At 35.1% G+C, this 18,864-nt stretch overlaps 2 protein-coding genes across 20 annotated transcripts in view; both read right to left on the bottom strand.

Moving 5' to 3' along the window:
- LOC128164985 (calcium-activated potassium channel slowpoke-like) overlaps positions 1-6,279 on the bottom strand; it is a 43,773-nt gene extending 37,494 nt beyond the window's left edge. For 7 of the 19 annotated variants that reach the window (XM_052829121.1, XM_052829129.1, XM_052829131.1 and 4 more), the window contains exons 1-3: positions 5,067-6,274; positions 2,925-2,986; positions 226-322 (exon numbers count right to left, since the gene is read on the bottom strand). In XM_052829121.1, the coding sequence (XP_052685081.1) occupies positions 226-322; positions 2,925-2,986; positions 5,067-5,426 (519 nt within the window). In that variant the 5' untranslated portion in view covers positions 5,427-6,274. Of the gene's footprint in view, positions 1-225; positions 323-2,924; positions 2,987-5,066 lie in introns of all 19 variants that reach the window. The other 12 variants (XM_052829122.1, XM_052829120.1, XM_052829126.1 and 9 more) reach the window with 4 other exon arrangements.
- A 6,874-nt stretch (positions 6,280-13,153) lies between these two features.
- LOC128167823 (rRNA methyltransferase 2, mitochondrial-like) lies at positions 13,154-17,702 on the bottom strand. Its single transcript, XM_052833749.1, has 3 exons — positions 17,603-17,702; positions 17,110-17,423; positions 13,154-13,612 (listed from the first exon to the last, which is right to left on the bottom strand). The coding sequence occupies exons 2-3, from the start codon at positions 17,390-17,392 to the stop codon at positions 13,161-13,163; spliced, it is 735 nt and encodes a 244-aa protein (XP_052689709.1). The 5' UTR covers positions 17,393-17,423; positions 17,603-17,702; the 3' UTR covers positions 13,154-13,160.
- Between the last annotated feature and the right edge of the window lie 1,162 nt (positions 17,703-18,864).

Below are 18,864 nucleotides of genomic sequence, written 5' to 3'. Positions count from 1 at the left end.
TTAACTACAGCAAATGATACTTTTTTATAACATAAACATACTAGAGGTAATATATCCATGTGTTGAAATAAACACAAGTTGCTTGCTAACAGCTTGATGATATAGAAAAAAACACTGAATTCTTTCTGACAATGTGATTTAAGATGGTGCATAAGTTGCTAAACCATGGAATTATCGTAAAAACATATGATATAAATGTTTTGATCAAGAAAGAGAGACACTAACCCTGATGAAGAAATAGATGAGGAAGAAGACATTGAAGGCCAGGTCCACCTGCTGCCGTGGACTCTCCGCCCAGGGGGTGCAGGACTCCACCGTCTCCCTGGAAACAAAACAATACCATCACAATGATCCTTCCATGTCAATTTCACCATATCATTTTGAGCAAGACATAGTTGTTTCCATTATTAACCATACCTCAATGTTTAATTTTCAGAAAACAAAGAAATTATATATGGACACCCTCATAAACACTCAATGATTCATCATTCAATGATCCCAAAATAGCATGTTAAATTTTTATTGTTCCTGACTTTAAAAAAATCATAAAGATTGGTGGAAAAAATGATGATTTTATGACAGACCTAAAAAAAAAAAACTAGGCCAGATAATAACACAGAGGTGCCCTAACATCAGACCTAAGAGGTCTCTTGGGAAATAGCAACACAAACTGACTAACAAACTGACGGGTGTGTTAGGGTTGATCTCTTCCGTAACAATTCAGTTAATGCATGGATATGATTGAGGTTGTTATACTGTAGTCGGTGACACAGACACTGCTTCATAACGAGCAGGTCATCATATTATTGTAGTAGGATTATCTTCATGGGTGCAAAGAGAAATGTCATACTGGTATTCAACAGCTACATGTAGACAGATTGGGATGAATAATGCACTTAGTTTTAATTAGATATATATATTGCCTCACAACGACATCATGTCCAGCATATACCAGTAATAGAGTAGCAAAACCACTAAGGTATTGGTTTTCATATATTTGTATATCGCATTCCTTGGATTTTATCGTATTAGTTGGACATAAAGTTCATTGGAATATTCCAGAAGGGAAACATTTCTGCAATCTAAAAATGCAGTAGATGTCATCAACACATAACTAAATAATATACAATCACTTGGTTTAAAATAATTCACTACCAAAATAGAATTTTTCTGCCTCTGCAATTCATATTTCAATGAAAATTTGTCTGTGTTTCAACTAATGCAAGAACTTCTTCGTAAAAGAACTATAATTATTCTTGTTTAAACTTCCCTATATGTCAGACAAGCGTGATTAATTGTAAGCTGAAAAACAAGTTCTGACAATTGTTTTCATGAGTAAAAAATGGGAACTTACAGTCAAAGAACACAGAGAGTTCTTTATCAAAGTTTAAATGTAAGACCACTTGAGATTTAATCTAAACATTCAGTGTTTTAGTCAAACCAAAAGTAACATACCTACAATTTATTTAGTATTGCAGATAATGATAAGAAGTCTAAATTACTGGATTACAGATCACTTCCAACATTTCTTTACAACAGAACGGTCAATGTGGAAGCTAGAATTTATATATCACAAAATTTTGTAGATTTTTGTGTGGAATTCAAAATGTAAGACCATTAAATGATTCTTTTAAACTTAACTTTCACCATCTGTCTTCAGACCAGAGGTACTTACCAGGGTACATACATTAAAATGAAGAATGATTTAAAATTTCCAACTTATTTTTTGCTGAATGATGTAGCTTCTGATCATTTTACATTATAACATTGATTAACTATTATGCTGTGTGTTGGTTTTATTATAATAATATATTACAATAAAAGTGAATGTAAACTTAGCTTTCAAAATTCTGATGAAAAATTAAAATATCAGAAAATTTGATACTTTTCTTATTACATGCAACTATATACATGATATACAGTCAAACTTTGTTATCTCAAACTAGATGGGACTATTTAAAAACTCCGATATATTGGAATAAATATTTAATTCTGGTTGTAACGCGGCATTTGATTGGATAGAAAAATTAAGTTAAATTTGTATAACCTGGTTTGCACGTCACAAGACACGTCACAATGCACTAACGTCAAAAACGTACTAATCCGCTTGACGTTACGTTTGAATTTTGAACAGATTAATATCATTTTTAAAAGTAAACGGACTCAATTTGTACAGCAAATTACAGAAAATTAAATTATAAGAAATGAACTCAATGTCTACCCAAGTTATACGAGTATAACCTGGGTTGGGGCAATTTACGCTTGTTTTATAATCCGCTTCGCGGATTATAAAGCGTAAATTGCCCCAACCCAGGTTATACTCGTATAACTTGGGTAGACATTGAGTTCATTTCTTAAGTATTCGAGATATCGAGGGTAAAATACTTTTAAGGTACCTCACTACACCAAGACTTATACTTTTTAAAACACTATGTCACAAGATGGTGATTTAAATGTTTTGTTAAACTGTTTATATCGTTCAATTGGTGTGTATATCATCGTAGCTCAGTGGTTGAAGTATTGGGCTTCTGAACCACAGTTCATGAGTTCAAATCCACCTGGAGCTTTTGTTCATGTTTACTGAATTAAATTTTCGAAAATGTAATTTTTCATCCAAAATTGCACATTTTTTTGCCTATTTGATTTAAATACTTCTTATCCATTATGATATATATCATAATCAAGTAACTTTCTGCTGATTTGAGAAAATATTTCAAGGTGTAGTGAGCCACCTTAAAAAAAAGTGGTTGGAACTTAAAATCACTTTGACATATCCATTGTATTCAAGATATCGGTGTTCAAGATATCTAAGTTCAACTGTAATTTAGCAGTATGCAATGCATGGTACCAATAATATGGCTGCAAATATCATTGATCTATACATAAGCATATACACTATAAGCCTAATATTGTGCCATACTTACTCTGAAGCATCGATGAAGTAAATGATGAGCGATGCAATGCTGAGCAGAAACACCAACCCCACCTGTAATAGATACAAAATGTGATCAAATACTGTTCCAAAAAGTATGAAGAATTCTGAATACACATATACGAATGTTAATAAACAGTGCAAGATATTAATTCCTAATGTTATAGATGCATTGCAAATCATCCTTAAATATAATTATAGACTTTAGCATGATTAGTCCGTTTGTCATAATTAACTGATTAATGTATGCATAGGTGTTTTGGTCTATGCTTATGATTATGTACAACGCCTAATTACGGAGTTATAACATAGATGGTCTAACTTTTCAACCTATTCATCGGCTGTTCATGCAAACAAATACTTAGACAGTAAATTTTGATTTGAACGTATGACCACTGTATCCAAATGAATATAAACCAACATTCCATGAGCGCGTTAATGTCTTACAAGTGATGATGTTCCTTCTGGTGCAAGAGTGGTGGGAATATACCAAAACTATCAAAATTCATGAGATTTTATGTAAACTTTACATCAAAACTCGTGAATTTGATTAATTTCTACCAGTAAAGTACAGTAAGGTGTCAAAATTGCCGCCAAATTTAACCGGAAAACGCATGAGCAATGCAAAATACTAAAGCCGTGCTTAAGCTGTTCAAACAAATCCGGATTGAAAATTAAGGGGGATAAAATTAAAACGATTTTCTACACGTCATGTACATGGAATTGATATTATACATTTTTTTAGATAAAATAATTTTTTTGGTAAACTCTTTTAAAATCTTTCTTCACCCGGGGGGGGGGGGGGTCTAAAACACAAAAAATGACGTTGGATATAATTTTAGTGAAATACTTGAAGTACATTACTGTTTCATCAAAATAATTGACATCATATGGAGTAGCACCTATCGTTTTCACAGTTCCGCATAATAACTGGTTATACTATCAGAGTTTTAATTGCCTGTTCATAAATCCTAACAGAAGATACAATCATTCGATCGCTTGTGTAGCACGACCTCTGGTGAGAGAATGAATATATATAATATTATTACTTGTAAATGTATATATATCATATCGCATAGGCAAAGTTAGACCTAACCATTACAGACACATGGCATCAGAGAGGCCCTCCCCTTCTTTTGTCGCAGCAAATATAATTGTTCCTAAATTCACCTTTAAGAATGAAATATTAGTAGTGAAATTGAAATTTTACGGATTAGGAATTTCATGTTTTTTGGGGGGAACGGATTAGGAGTTTCATGATTTTGGGTATGGGGGGGGGGGGGTGTTATTATTTTTTTTTTTTTTGGCTTGTCAATATTTATGATGATTAGTCTAGCCCCCCTCCCCCTTTCAATTTGCTTCCGACGCCACTGTATCGTTTTACATTGTATTACATGTATTTCAAGTAATGATCAACAAACCAGTACAAACAGTTCTGGATTTTCTATTACACATAATACCCGTGAAAAGGCCAAAACAAATGTTGCATGCGGTCCGATATCCTGTGCTATAGAATGAAAGTGATAAACCTTTGTAATAATTCTTTGTAAATATAACCAGGGGTCTTTTATAATCGATGTAAATTGTAGATATGATTGGAAATCATCTCGATAATTGTTTGTTGATGGCCAGGTCGATGCTCAGAGAATTGATCCCTGTTATCTTTGTCAATAGAATACAATGGCAGCCTTTACCCGGCGCCGCTTTATGGACAAAAGCGATATGCGGTGTCATATTATACCACCAGGTTAAAAGCAGGGCAATCAGAAACAAATGTTTGGGTAATTAACGCCATTGATAAAAGAGAAGGGAAAAAATGGCAAACCCGCCGTATCTCCGGGTGAAACAGACGGAAAGAAACATCCGTTGTTGCATTTACATGTATATTATTGCATAAACCCCGGGAAGATGCACGTTAATTAAGGTATACAATATTGGCATACATTCACTGCAACAAGGAATGAAGAGTGGATTGCTTAATTGGCTGTTTGCACGAATGCTCCTGAAATAAGTGATTTGCATTCCTTGTCTAAAGTATTGCTACCTTGTGTAGGTTATATACATTGTAATTCCTATTAGCTGTGGGTATTTTGACCCGATTCTGACCTATAATACGCTATCTTTAAACACTTACCAGTATTCTACCGGTCGTGGTCTGTCCCGATATCAACTCCCCCGCCCAGTCTTTGGCCTCTGTGATGTACCCTATCTCAGAATCAGAGGGCTTCTGTAAAGTCGTATTCGTCGCCGTCGAGTTGGCGTTGGTGGTAGACCCTTTCCGTTTGGGGGGTGGGGGATTGACCGTGCCAGGGTGATTGGCCACTTTGGGCGATGCCCCGTGGGGTGGGGTTGAAACCAGGCAACATAACCAGATGATGAGGCGATAGATTAAGATGAAGGCAATGCCGGCGCAGAAGACGATGAGACTAGAGGCAAGGAAGTAGTACCAGTACCTCTTCTGGAGGCACTCCTCTGCGCTGGTAGCGTTGGTCATTCTGAGTTAGAGACGTGGTCCTCCGTGTGATTACATACTTGGTACCTCACAAAGTCTCACTCAATACTGGAATCTAAGTATCACTGAAGTTAAACACTAACACGAATTCACAATCCAATAGTTCCTAACCACAACGAGAAATCGAAGGTTAAGTTCCGTACACACGATGTATGATAAATGATTATTATATTAACGTTATAATTTCATTATCCCTCAGCCCATAATGAGCCGGAATAATTACGTACAGTTTAAACCCTGCGTTATAAGCCTCTGATCCATTCACACTAAATCCCCGTATGTCACCTAGGAGAATCCTCTGGCACTCTCAGCCTCCCAACGGCAAGTACCACATGACTAAACAAATCACCCTCTGTTTCACCTGGCTATTGGAGGCTGACAGCGCAGTTAGATGTTTTGTTATACGAGATGCTGTAGTTGCTACGGAATTTTACGTACGTACACACAACTAGCTGATCTAGCCGGTTATGTCGCCGACTCCGATCGCGGTCGTTTTTTCTCCTTCATAGCTCCCTGCTTTCTGTCGATCGATCGCCGCTAACTGTTTGGACGTATAAACAGCGATTTCAAGCTTCCTTAGTTAATTCTATAATATCCACTCTCAGAAAGCACATAAATATCTCCGTGAATAGGAAATTCATCCAATTACTCTTCCACAGTTCTGTAATAAGGTCTGATTATCTTTCGGGGGGAATCCTGACCGTTATTTGCCGCACGCAACAATGTGAGGGTGCAGTAACAAATAGGTACCTTCTTACTTACAATAGGTACACGTATATATGTTGTTTGTTTGTCACCTGAAAATACCTGTCCAGTGTTACTTGCCGAATTCACTATCGCTTCATTGGCGACCCTATTCAAGAGGATTTTAAACTGAGTTTACGAGAGTAAATATTAAGGCTATTTTACTGCAGAGCTATTCTTAAATCGATCTGACTGTTGTTTGAAAACTTTTGTCTTAATTATTTCATATAAAACAATTAATAAGAGGTATAAACTTTCTACGTCATTCTGTGAGTAATGAGCTTATAAACTCTTAATATGTATGTTATATAAACGAAGTATAGACATTTAATTATAGGGACCTCCAAACCAAAGTGCTTTGATTACTCTTTTCAGAGACTTAAACGTTTTAAATACATATTCTTTATTTGAATTGACTTTGTTGTAACGAGTCTATCGTAGGGATAATAGTTGACCAAGTAGTCCAGACCCGACCTTACCCTCCAGATAATTTCTCTGTATAGGCCATAATAGTGTCGACAGATAACAAGACACACAGAGACCGTGTCCATGCTTCGGACCCTAGTGTTTATGTTCTGGACGCTTGACCCGGGTCCGGACCAGTGTATCAATGATTCTTACGAGACATGATATACACCGACTAAGGATTAAGTAGATTTCGACCACGCGTAATGTTCTAGTTTATTGCCTGCATGTGTAAATTGCAATAATCCTTGTCCGTTTACATGCATGTAATCCGGATTAAGCCCCGGATTTATACATCGTTGTAACCAGACAGATCGCACGTGGCGCGAGCAGGCCAACAAGGGGTATCGCATTGCCGAATGACCGGTTTTAGACTCTGCATTGTGGTATCGTGTTCGAAACTTGTCGGCGACAAAGGCACGCACGTAGCATCGGGGGGGGGGGGGGGGGGGGGGGGCAGGGTGACCTGCCCCCCACCCCACCCCACTTTTTTCGCAACAAAGATTTTTCGTAAATTTATATTAAAAAAATTGAATAAATATGCATGGAGTTTCCCCCCCCCCCCAATTTTATGGGACCATGTAAAAAAAAGTTGAACTGAAAATAATGAAATAAACAATTAAACCGGAGTTTAAAGTATTCCTGCCCACCCCACCCCACCCCCACGGATTAGGATTTTCAGAATTTTGGAAAGTAATGAAAGTAATGTTCTTTGGTTGTTTTTTTTTTGCTTGTCAAGATTTTTTGGATGAGCCTGCCCCCCCCCCCCCCCCCCACTTTCAAAAAGGATGCTACGTGCCTGAAAGGGACGTCGTCATAAAATAGGTAGCGATCCTTTACCATAATGGCCGCTAACATCAGAGAAGGGGGGGGGCTCTTATTAATTGGAAGGTTTTAATTTTCTAAAATACGAGGTACAACAAACTTAATGTGTCCCTCAGTATATGTTCGCGCTGCCGGTTCATCAATTTTATTCATATTATAAATTATAGAAATCAGCGAGCAGTGGTGAGTCAAGTTAAATAACCTACACGAACTCATAAACGAATTATCCAAATTTAAATCGAAAAGGCCTAATTTAACCCTCTTAAATATATAGATTAATGTTTATATTTAGAAAAATGTTTAGAAGATCAAGATATTTGATATAAACTGTTCTAAACTTTTAACCCACAAACTTTTAACCCACGAACTTTAAAATACACTTTTATAACCTTCGAGGACAGTGCAGTAAAACTGATTATTGTCTACAGGAATAATTCTGCCCAGTTTATTTCGTCTTTTTTTTTTCTTTAGTTTTTTTTAGTTTTTTGTGTTTTGTTTTTTGTTTTTTTGTTTGTTTTTTTTTGGGTAATCAGATTCCTTGTGTATATTTATTTGTATGTATATTTATTGATTTTAGTTTGTAATCTCGAATTTCATACTTTTATTTCCTTATCCGTTATTTTTCTTAATTTTATTTGAATACCTTATATTTGTTTTCCATTTCTATTTGAAAATAAAGATCATTTGTAATCTGAAGTGAGAAATTTGTTTGAATACAGAAATCCAATTTTCTTTATAATGTGATTTAACAAACCCCTGATTAACCAATATTTAAACTTTTGAAAAATACAGGGTCATTCGATACAATTCAATTAAAAATATAGTAGCACTATTAAGAATGCAAGCAGTCGAAAAGAGAACCAAAGTTTGTACGACCTAAAATTTGGCTAAAAAGGCTGAGTTAAGTTAGGTGAATAAAATGTAAGCAAAATGGCGGCAAAAATCAATTTGAAAATGAAAGACCCATTTCTCAAAACAGTCACCAAAACACGTTTGTATCTACTATGACATTTAAACATTTTTGGGTAATCTCTTAATTTTTTCGAAAACCGGTATTTTTTTATACATGGAGTTACATGTTGTACAAATCAAGATAATTTTGGTAACGAAGTGGTCTCTCCACTTTATCATTAAAAAAACATCATCAAAAATATACATGTATGCAAATATACTGGGTAAAGTTTGGGGGCATCTCTCTCTCTCTCTCTCTCTCTCTCTCTCTCTCTCTCTCTCTCTCTCTCTCTCTCTCTCTTGGGCACGATTTGAGCTCAATTAAAAAATATTTATTTAATTTTGAATGTCTAGAATGGTCAGTATGGATGTTTTTAACGCTTTGTCAATATTTAAAAGTCAAATGTCAAGTTACAAGCGAGTTGCAGAGTTACAGAGGTTAGAATTGTTCGAGTCCTGTTATTGTTTACATATGTGTTGCATTGGTTATAAGTTTCGATCTAATTTTGCTTTTTGTTGATAAAATTATTTATGAACACACTGAATCAGTTTATCTTCACAAGTTATTTTTTCAAAGAAATGGAAATTTCTTTACTTTATATATTTTGTAAACAATTATAAGACCCGGGCTTTGTTTACATAACAACGACTTATTTGCTCTGTATCTTGCTTGTAACACGACTTCTAACATTCAAATTTCGGTGAATCATTCAAATTACACAAAGTAAACTATTTTATATATAAAAATCAAAAATAGAATTTTCATCTGATATCGTGTATAGGTCACTTTATCTAACGGGGAATGTCTTTCATCTAGTATAAGCTTTTTATATTACTATGAACGAACACTACAACTCATTATAATACTTGATAAATACTTGGAAAAGTAGTTTGACTCTATCACCATTCACTATCCATTACGTATATGCACAATATATAATACATTACTGATTACTAACTAACATATAACTAACCCCCCCCCCCCCCCCAAAAAAAAAAAATATACTACGGTACTGACAATGAATTAATGAAATGGAAAATTCTGCATGTGCAAATGACAGTATGATAAATTGTCAGATCTAACTAATCTTATAAAACTAAGGCTTTCTTGATAGCCCCCCACCTCGAAAATCGAATGATTACAGGTATGTATATGCATTCAAACACAATGTAAACTCATACAAATATGGATGCATTCATACACACTGTAAAATCTCGTAGTTTTGCAATTAACTAAGTCAAAAAAGTAGACACGAGCATTGCACAACAAAGACTTTACTTTGTACTGATACCTATAGTCACAGCATGCTCCTGTTGTTTCGTTAACGTTGAAAACTTTAAGGTAAAAACTAAAGGCATTGAAATAAACGGTTGAAAAGAATAAGCTTTTACAATTAATTTTTTTTATTCATCTTTTAATCGAAAATTCAAGGTCTAACTGGAATTTAAAAATCAATTTTACAAACAATGTTTCTTTGTATGATTATTCTAGAAAAAACATGACTACAGAAAATAAACGCAATAAATTATTAATAGTTAATTTATTTCATTGTAATGGCCCCTATAGAATGAAGAAAAAAAATCAAAAAAGAGTTTCCCAACTTTTCTTGATCCAATGTATGTTGACACAAGCAGTAAAAGATACAATATTTATTTGATGTCGTGCAATACGTATAGATCTGTAGGATGATCAGACCTTGACTTTGTTGTCCAAAAGACACCTAGATCATATTTTCTTGCTACGCGATTCCAGGCAGGTAGCATCAGGATTGAGTGGGGTGGGGTTGCTGGTTCCCCACCTTTTTTTATCCTTTTAGATACCGACACTTTTTCTTATATCTATATACAATGTCTTTTCCACTTATTTGGGGCAGAGGTAACCTATAGTATGTAGATAATGAACCCGGTCACAATAAAGATTTTGTCAATGATGATTTATTATACCCCCCCCCCCTTCCCCCTCCAAACACATCTCGTAAGCAACGAGTTTTTGTGTCCATTAGATATCAATAGAATTGACACAAAAACCGTGGCTTGAGATGATTAGAATTTGGATGATTTAGCAAATATGGTGAATTTCCGGTTTTGTTTTTTTGGTTTCGGGGTAAGTGCCCCCCCCCCTCCCACACACACACACTTTCTGGTGGTTCATAATGTTCCCGACTTTTTATTAATCTGGTCCCTTCCTGAATGAGGTGCGATAACTCTCTAGCCAATAAAAAATAGTAAAAGTAGGTTAAATTAGAAAGGATATTCACCATGACCAGCAATGACACGCTCTGTTATAAAATAAAATCCGTGTACTGGTACTGAAATTTGTAACTTCGACCTTCCTTTTCGCCCTCGAAGTTTAAGCACATTTATTTTACCGGTGGTTTTTTCCTTATACATGTACTCAATTCAATTCAATTTCTTTATTAACCAATTAAGGGCCCTCAAGGGGCAACATGAAGACTGTTGACATACAACATCCAATGAACATAAAACATTCAATAAACATATACAAGAGGGAAAGAGCTGGATGATTTAAAGAACTATGACAGACATGAACAATTAAATAGTATATATATATATATATATATATATATATATATATATATATATATATGTATAATTATGTACTTATGCAACCTAAATAAACACCGCTCCTCTACGATATTGTAGAATGTATAGTAAATGAGCGGCGTTACCAGTCTTTAATTTTAATGAGATATCAACTAATAATGATACAACTTTGTTGAACCCATTTAAACTTTTCATTCTAATTTGGAAAACAGACTACAATATTTTTAACTTTAGGGGGCTGACAACCACCTGGAAAAACAGTCATATTTACCACGAATGAACACTCCAAATAAAGTTTAAAACATACTGGGAGACAATGTTAGTAAGATGTAAAATCTAACTGTATGTATTTTTAATTATATAAGCCTTTGGGTTGACAGACAAGTATAAACCAAGGCTAAAACACTGCGCAATGATCCTTGGGTATATCAGTGATGGTGTAATCGACTGTTGGCAACCGTCTGATTTGGTACAATGTCAGTACACCCATAAAATCAATGCATCGCAACAGTGACTGTGACCCCAACCTTTTTTCATTAATTGGAAGATTTCCTTTGTCTTTGTACACACCCAAGCTTCCATTCAGAATAATTTTCATTTGGCTAAGTGTACACTTCTGACTGTTACCAAGAGGCCCGCAGGTCACATCACTCGCTTAAGCACTGTGCAATAGTGACTGAGCTTACTTTGATCTAAGTATCTAAAATACAACTCCAAAACGGATATAGCCTATTTTATTAATATATGTACACAAGAACAGAAATTCTGCAGAGGATATTTTTTTATGATTTATATATAATATTCTAAGTAACCATTTGAAAATAAGTGTCTTGAAAATCCTTTCTTATATCCCCCCCCCCTCAACAAAATACGAAATTTCTTTTCGTTGAATCTCAATCTCAAATTGATTGCTTTAAAGTCCTGTTGATATAGATTTATAGTACTTCTGAATTTTTTTTCATACAAGCTTTCTTGTAAAGGAATGTTACAAAATATCATAACATTACTTCCACATTATTCAGAAGAACTTTTCTCAGTATTTACCAGTAATTTACTCAGAAGAACAATTGTCTGTAGTTTTCTTGTGTACAATAAACAAACATCAAAGAAGACTACATTAAAGAAATTGAGGGGAGATGAGAAGTGTGGAGTGTGGTGTAAGTAATTGTCCAATGACGGTGGGGTTGGGGGGGGGGGTGCTGGTGAGGTCACCCCAGAAGTGTGTGAGGGCTGGCAGTCAGTAGCTGGTACCTCACCCTCCTGACTCAGACTTCCTCTACAGATGTCTGATACATTTCACTCTGTCTGCCATGATCAAACGCAGCTCTGCTCCAATCAGGAATAAATCTGCATTTCTGTGTGAATCACAGTGTATTTACACCACATTATTCTGTGCAAGTCCCTGCAACACTTCATCATGTAATAAACTCTAAGTCATAGACTGCATAAACTAGCATACATGTACTAAGTACCGGTAGTTCCTCTAACACCCGTCAATTTTAAGTTGGAGTACTGTCAGAGTACATTAAATTTAGCATTCCATGTTAGTTAGCATGCTTAAAATATTTGTATAGACTTAGACTTTTAAATCAGGACATTTAAAACTTTAAAGGTAAATGTAGAATTATCACTCTAATAGGAGATAAAGCTAGTAGAAGAACACGGAATAAGCAGTAGGTAGAACAAGACATTCATGTGCAAAACCAATGGGGGTGGGGGTCAGGACCAAAATTTACTGAGTAAATACATTGTACATGTACTAGGTTTTATAGTAAAACTAAAGTACCGTTAATAAAGATTATTAGTTGGAGCCCCCAACAACCCACCCAATCCCAACAAACATTTTACAGATGTATCTTGAAGACATTTTACACAATATTGTAAAGATATATACATGTACATGTAATTATATGGAAGGAGTGTATGGTTTTTGGGTTTTTTTGTTCTTACTTCCCAAAATGTTTATGAATTTAAAAAAATTTGAGGGGGGGGGGGGGAGCATTGGTAGGGTAGATGAGAACAGCCTCCCCTTACCATTAGAATAAATTTCAAGGATCTGTGCCTTACATTCAATATGATTACAGTCGATACCATTCAACACACAAATATTCTTCCAACTTGTGGTACAATATTAAGAAAAATAAAATTCAGTTTTGAAATTCTTTCTCATATTTTATTATTGTCCTCACTGTTTTCAAGCCCTTTAAACTTTTGACATAAATAATAAATTTCTCTGGAGTCATCTCGACTCGCTTGAGGTTTGACAAGTTTTACCGAGTCGAACAGTTTGTCCATCACCTGCTCGAGTTCATCGCACCCTGCTCCGTGCCAGAGCTTCACCAGTACCGTTCCGTTCGCTCCTAACTGGTTCACCGAAAACTTTAACACTTTTGACACCAACGACACAAGAATCCTTCCATCAAATGTCTTGATTCCAGAAGCATTTGGAGCCATGTCACTCAGAATCACATCAGCTTTTTTGCCGGCGGACAATTCGATGATTTTACCTTGACATTCCAAGGATGTAAAGTCGGTACAGTCTATGATTTGTGCACCAGGAACACGAACTATGGGTAACAAATCAATGCTTATCACTTTCCCTTTGGGTAATTTTGCATCTGTAATGAAATTGTGACATAAATGTTTTAAAATTCAAATTCATTTAATCTACAAATCTTCTGAATTTCTGTCAAAAGTTGGGGACATAAACAGGCAAATTATCCCTGGCAAATCCTTACTTGTCCTTCTCAATCTATATTGTATACCATACACAATTGTTATGGACTTGATTTTTTGTGCCTTTACATACATACTAAGGGGAGAAATATGTGTTTAAATTTGTTTTCATCATAAAATTAACATTGTAGGTACATGTACTTAAAACTGTTTGGCTTAACTGTGAGTATCTGATTCCAAATCAATGGTTTTCCATACAAACAAATGGTTTTACTATAAAGATACAGACTTTTACTTACTGTTATTTAGTGTTTTATTTAAAACAACCAGTAAAATAAGTATAATATAATCAAAAGTAGTCTAACCTGGTGATCAGAGCTGGGGTGGTGGTGGTGGTGGTGGTGGTGGGGGGGGGGGGGGGGTCAAGATAAATTCTTAATTATCACCAAGGTACACACTGTTTTTTACCAGTTATAAATATATGTACTGATAACATTTAAATTATCTTAATAAATCCCTTGGTGCACAGCAATGTCTAGTATTGAATAACTTAGATGTTAGGATTGATCTTTAGTCATTGGCAGGCACGTAGCATTGTTTTTGAAAGTGGGGGGTGGGGGGTGCAACTCCCTGTTTATTACGCAGCCTTGAGAAAGATTCTTGAACTGTTCATGTCACTGAGACAATGAAAGTTTCAAGTACACCATTCCTTCCCTGAGTGGTTCATTAGATTCTCTGAGCTACATCCTTAATTTCAAGTATGTTCATGTGTGTTAACAAACAATTTGTTGGATGTAATGTATAATTAACAAAATACCGAAACAAGAAGGGGGTGGGGGGATACCTGACCCCTGAACTTCTTTAACAGGTGATCTATTAACAGAGCTGTTTAAATGATCACATTAGTCTGCCTGCCACATTCCCACTGGCAGGAATGCTTCTCATCAACAGAGAGGTACATGTAGCAAACCACATCAAAATGGAAATGAAAAAATATGTCAGGAAAAAACCCAGGATTTAAAACCACTTCTGAATTCTAGTTGGACGCTCTCCTGTTAGGTCTATTTGCTTATTGATATATACAAGTATACTGGAGTTGTCTTGCTTTATTTTCATCCAATCACTCTTGTAACACAAGTTAAAGATTTACACACAGAAGAACATCATATTAAAAGTAATTAAGGATGGTAACAGGATAAAAGAGATATTCATGTGATAGCCAATGGGACAAAAATTACCCTAAAAATTCTTTATTATTTAATTTCTTTGCATAAAATACACTGTCAAAATCATAGCTCAGATGGTAGAGCATATGAGACTGGTTCACAGCCAGGGCATGGTTTCAATCCTACAGGTCTGGTTTGTCACCATTTCTCCAATCTCTTTACATTTGGTGCTTTGACCAACCCTTAAAACTGACAAGTTAACTTTAGCGTAGGGAAAAAACCTATAAGGTATTGATCACCAAGGGCAACAATCTAGTAAAGAATGGTAAGACCTGGTGCCAAATGTGTGTTCAGCCTTCAGCTCAGGAGCACTCTTCAAAATTTGTGTTACAGGTGTGATGGTCAGACCAGTTCTAATACTGTCGCCAGACAGCTCAGTTGGTTGAGCACCTGAGTGACTAAAGATTTAGGGGGCGTGGGTTTGAATCCTGGTCTGGTCTGTCATTATTTCTTCTCCAATCCCATTATATTTGGTGTCAGTCAATTCCCTGAAACTGACAGGTTAATTCCTGCCAGAGGAAGGCTCTTATGGGGGGAGGAATGTGGCGATCAGACCAATTCGGATACATGTACCAGCGCCAGATAGCTCAGTTGGTAGAGCACCTGACTAGAGATTCAGGGGGCCCGGGTTTGAATCCCGATCTGGCCCGTCATTATTTCTCCATCCCGTTCCACAGGTATAGAGTATTTTAAAGTGAGCACTTGCTTCAGCCCGCTGTGCTGAACACACCTCCGATGGCTCATTTGGTAGAATACCTGAGTACAATAATTAAGGGGCCTGGGTTCAAAATCCCAGTCTGTTCTGTTTTACAGTAACCGGTCCCACTAAATAGAGAACTCTAGAGAACCCTAGAGAACTCTGGGATTTTTTCATTTAAAAGGGTTAATAAATGCTTTATTATGCACGTATCTGTTCAGTTACATGTTATACTACATACATAAACTCATTAAAGTTGATTTTAAACTAATTAAAGACAAATTCCCGATAGAAATCTAGTCGGTGTGATCGTCAAACTCCGATCCCGATCTAATGTCATTTAGATATTGTTTCTATATACAGGTTACCTCAAGCCATTGGTATAATGATGCACGTAAAAACACAACATAATATATATTAAGCTATCACATTTCAATGATCATATTCTGTTGTTATAAATATAACAACTTACGTACGTTATTATCATTGTAAAGAAAAAATGTATCTTGCTTTTTACCGTTAATGAATGACTCTTAAATTTCATTTGATCATTAAAAATGTATTCCTTAAGCATATTGTAAATAATTAAAACAGAAATATAGAATTTGACCACAATCCTGAACATGCCCCTTTAATTTCTTCTGTAAGGAAAAGGCAATTTATGCACTATTTTTAAAGCCTTTATATCACTTAATTAATATTTACAATTTCTAGTGTCATAGTGGATCTCAGATATTCTTTCGATTGTCCATTTATAAATGCATATTCATGGAGAAGAGTTGTTTTATTACACTCAGCCGTAAAAGTATTAAGATTTGAAGTTGACGACAAGCAAAAAGTCAGTATCTTAATTAAAATCATAACAAATCACAAACGGAGATTAAAGACACTAACGCTACAAATTATAAAATATAATTAACCTTAAATAAAATCCATATTAAGAATTATATTAAATGTTGAAAGAATTTTAAAAAGAGTAATTTTAATGGACTTGTAAACTGCTCGGGATCGAGATCCTTTAAATAATTTAGTTTCCCCCAACTTGATGTTTTGCATGAAATAATTAATATTTACTTAAATCCAAATATTTTAAATATATATTTCGACTTAAATACAACTTTTTTTATCATATAAAATGCAAAAATAGGTTCTAAATACTTTAAATGTGAAAAAATCCCCAGAGTTCTCTAGAGTTCTCTAAAGTTCTCTAGAGTTCTCTGTTTAGTAGTAAAAAATTCTCAGCATGCAAGGAATAGTACTGTACAATAGGGTAAGTGTTGTATGATTGAAAGGAGTCAGACATAAACATCTGCACATGCATACATGTAACATGATGTAAGTGGGCTGGAATGAAAATGATTGGGAATCGGAAGTGTTGATGCGATAGGTCTTTATATTCTCTTTTGAGAAGTGGACAGGCATAGCCTGTATCCATGGTTCACTTCTCAAAAGAGAATAGACATACATCTGACATAGGTTCAAGTCGCGTACATGATGGAGCAACATATCCTTTTACCTGAGCTTGCAGCATTCGTTCTCCTACACGCCACCTGTGTCCAGGACCCCGGAGCTGCCCCGATATCTATTACCAGCTGCCCTGGAGTAAAAAGTTTGTGCTTGTCATCTATTTCCAAGAGTTTAAAAGCGCTTCTACATCGCCAGTTTTCCTCTCTTGCTCTCTTCACGTATGGATCTTTATGTTGCCTCTGTATCCATTTGTGAGAACTTGTTCCTTTTTGTCTCTGTCCAAGGTTTTTAATGCAAAACTGACATGCACTTCGTGAAAACGTTGTATTCATGGCCAACTGCACATTGCTGGAAACCCCCTTTCTAAAAATAGAATAGGATTTTTTTTAAAGGAACGGATATACAAATTTACACCTAAGTGAACCAACGTTACGCTTATTATATATAAAAAAAAAATAATGTGGACACATGGTAATTTTTATTAAAAACTAGAAACAGATGTTTTTAGACAAATTGATATATGTTATGTATCGTTTTGTTACTTTATATTTTTTCTTGGGCCAGTGTATTTCTGGTGTCAAAAGAGCCGAATGCAAGTCACTGCCAGTGATGAGTGATACCGGCCAATATTTTATCTGAGAGATAAAATAAATCAAGGTACAAATTAATGATCAAATACATTAACAAGCAAATTATTCATTTAAATCAAATATTAAATTTAATTAATCATCGATAAAAAATACAGGTTTTCTTTTATATAATCGGTCATTTTACCTGAAAGGGGGGGGGGGGGGGGGTCCGAGGCCTATATCGGTTGCTTTGTCATGCGAATTTTAATTTTTTCTATGAGGTCCAGGGGCTACATCGCTCACCTAAGCAACAATAGCCATTATTCTTCAAATAAACATTACAGGATTTAATTCAAAATATATATTCTACACTACCTGAGGATGCATGTCGGTAGGGACGAATACCATTTGCGCTATATTTGCACTAACCATGCTAACACCCCCGTGCATGATTTCACCAACCGTTTAGTTTTTTTTTTATTTTATATAGTTCATATCGAAAAAAAGACTTTGTTTTTATATTCATTTTCGAATTGAATTAAATTTTATGAAGTTATACACGTTAAAATGGAAAATGGCTAATTATATAAGTTTAAAGTCAAAGAAAAAGTCAATTCACGAAAAATATAAAACGTTCAAATTACCCTCACCATTTTGTATATCACAAAGTTAGGAAACACTGCAAACTAATTGTTCTCTTTGAGCAAAATTCTGACGAAAATAAGTGAATGCTGGCATTTGCATACATTATATACATTCTGTAGTATGTCTCTTTACTTGTATAAACTATTATAGAGTCGAAAGAGACCATGCAGTTATCACACCACCAACAAATCTAATTGGCATAGGAGGACCGGAGGGGGCAAAAATCCGATGTTGCAGTAGTTCATACACTTTACATAAAGAGAATACCGGTAGAACAATGAAACACGCCATTTTTAATAGATCTTTTCTCGTAATAACGAGATAATTAACTCGTTATTACGAGATCTTTTCTCATAATTACGAGATAATTAACTCGTAATAACGATATCTTTTCTTCTAATAACGAGATTTTTTCTCCTAATAACGAGATAATTAACTCGTAACAACAAAATCTTTTTTGGTAATTAGTTGATACAATTTTTTTAATGTGGCCCTATTCGTTTTTCGTACATACCTGATGGTCTTGGAATATTTAAATTGTCATTCGTACAGCCTTTTTAGAATTTATGAATACTCTTACTTATACTTTT

This window comes from Crassostrea angulata, chromosome 10, assembly GCF_025612915.1.
Source record: "Crassostrea angulata isolate pt1a10 chromosome 10, ASM2561291v2, whole genome shotgun sequence".
Lineage (NCBI taxonomy): Eukaryota > Metazoa > Mollusca > Bivalvia > Ostreida > Ostreidae > Magallana > Magallana angulata.
The sequence above is the reverse complement of the archived record's forward strand: the minus strand, read 5'-3'. Positions and strand labels throughout refer to the sequence as shown.

Excerpts from the sequence above, each read along its gene's own strand:
- LOC128167823 (XM_052833749.1), bottom strand. The coding sequence starts at position 17,392 with ATGAATACAACGTTTTCACGAAGTGCATGTCAGTTTTGCATTAAAAAC. Across the intron at positions 13,613-17,109 it reads AACGAATGCTGCAAGCTCAG|ATGCAAAATTACCCAAAGGG; the intron begins GTAAAAGGATAT and ends ATTTCATTACAG.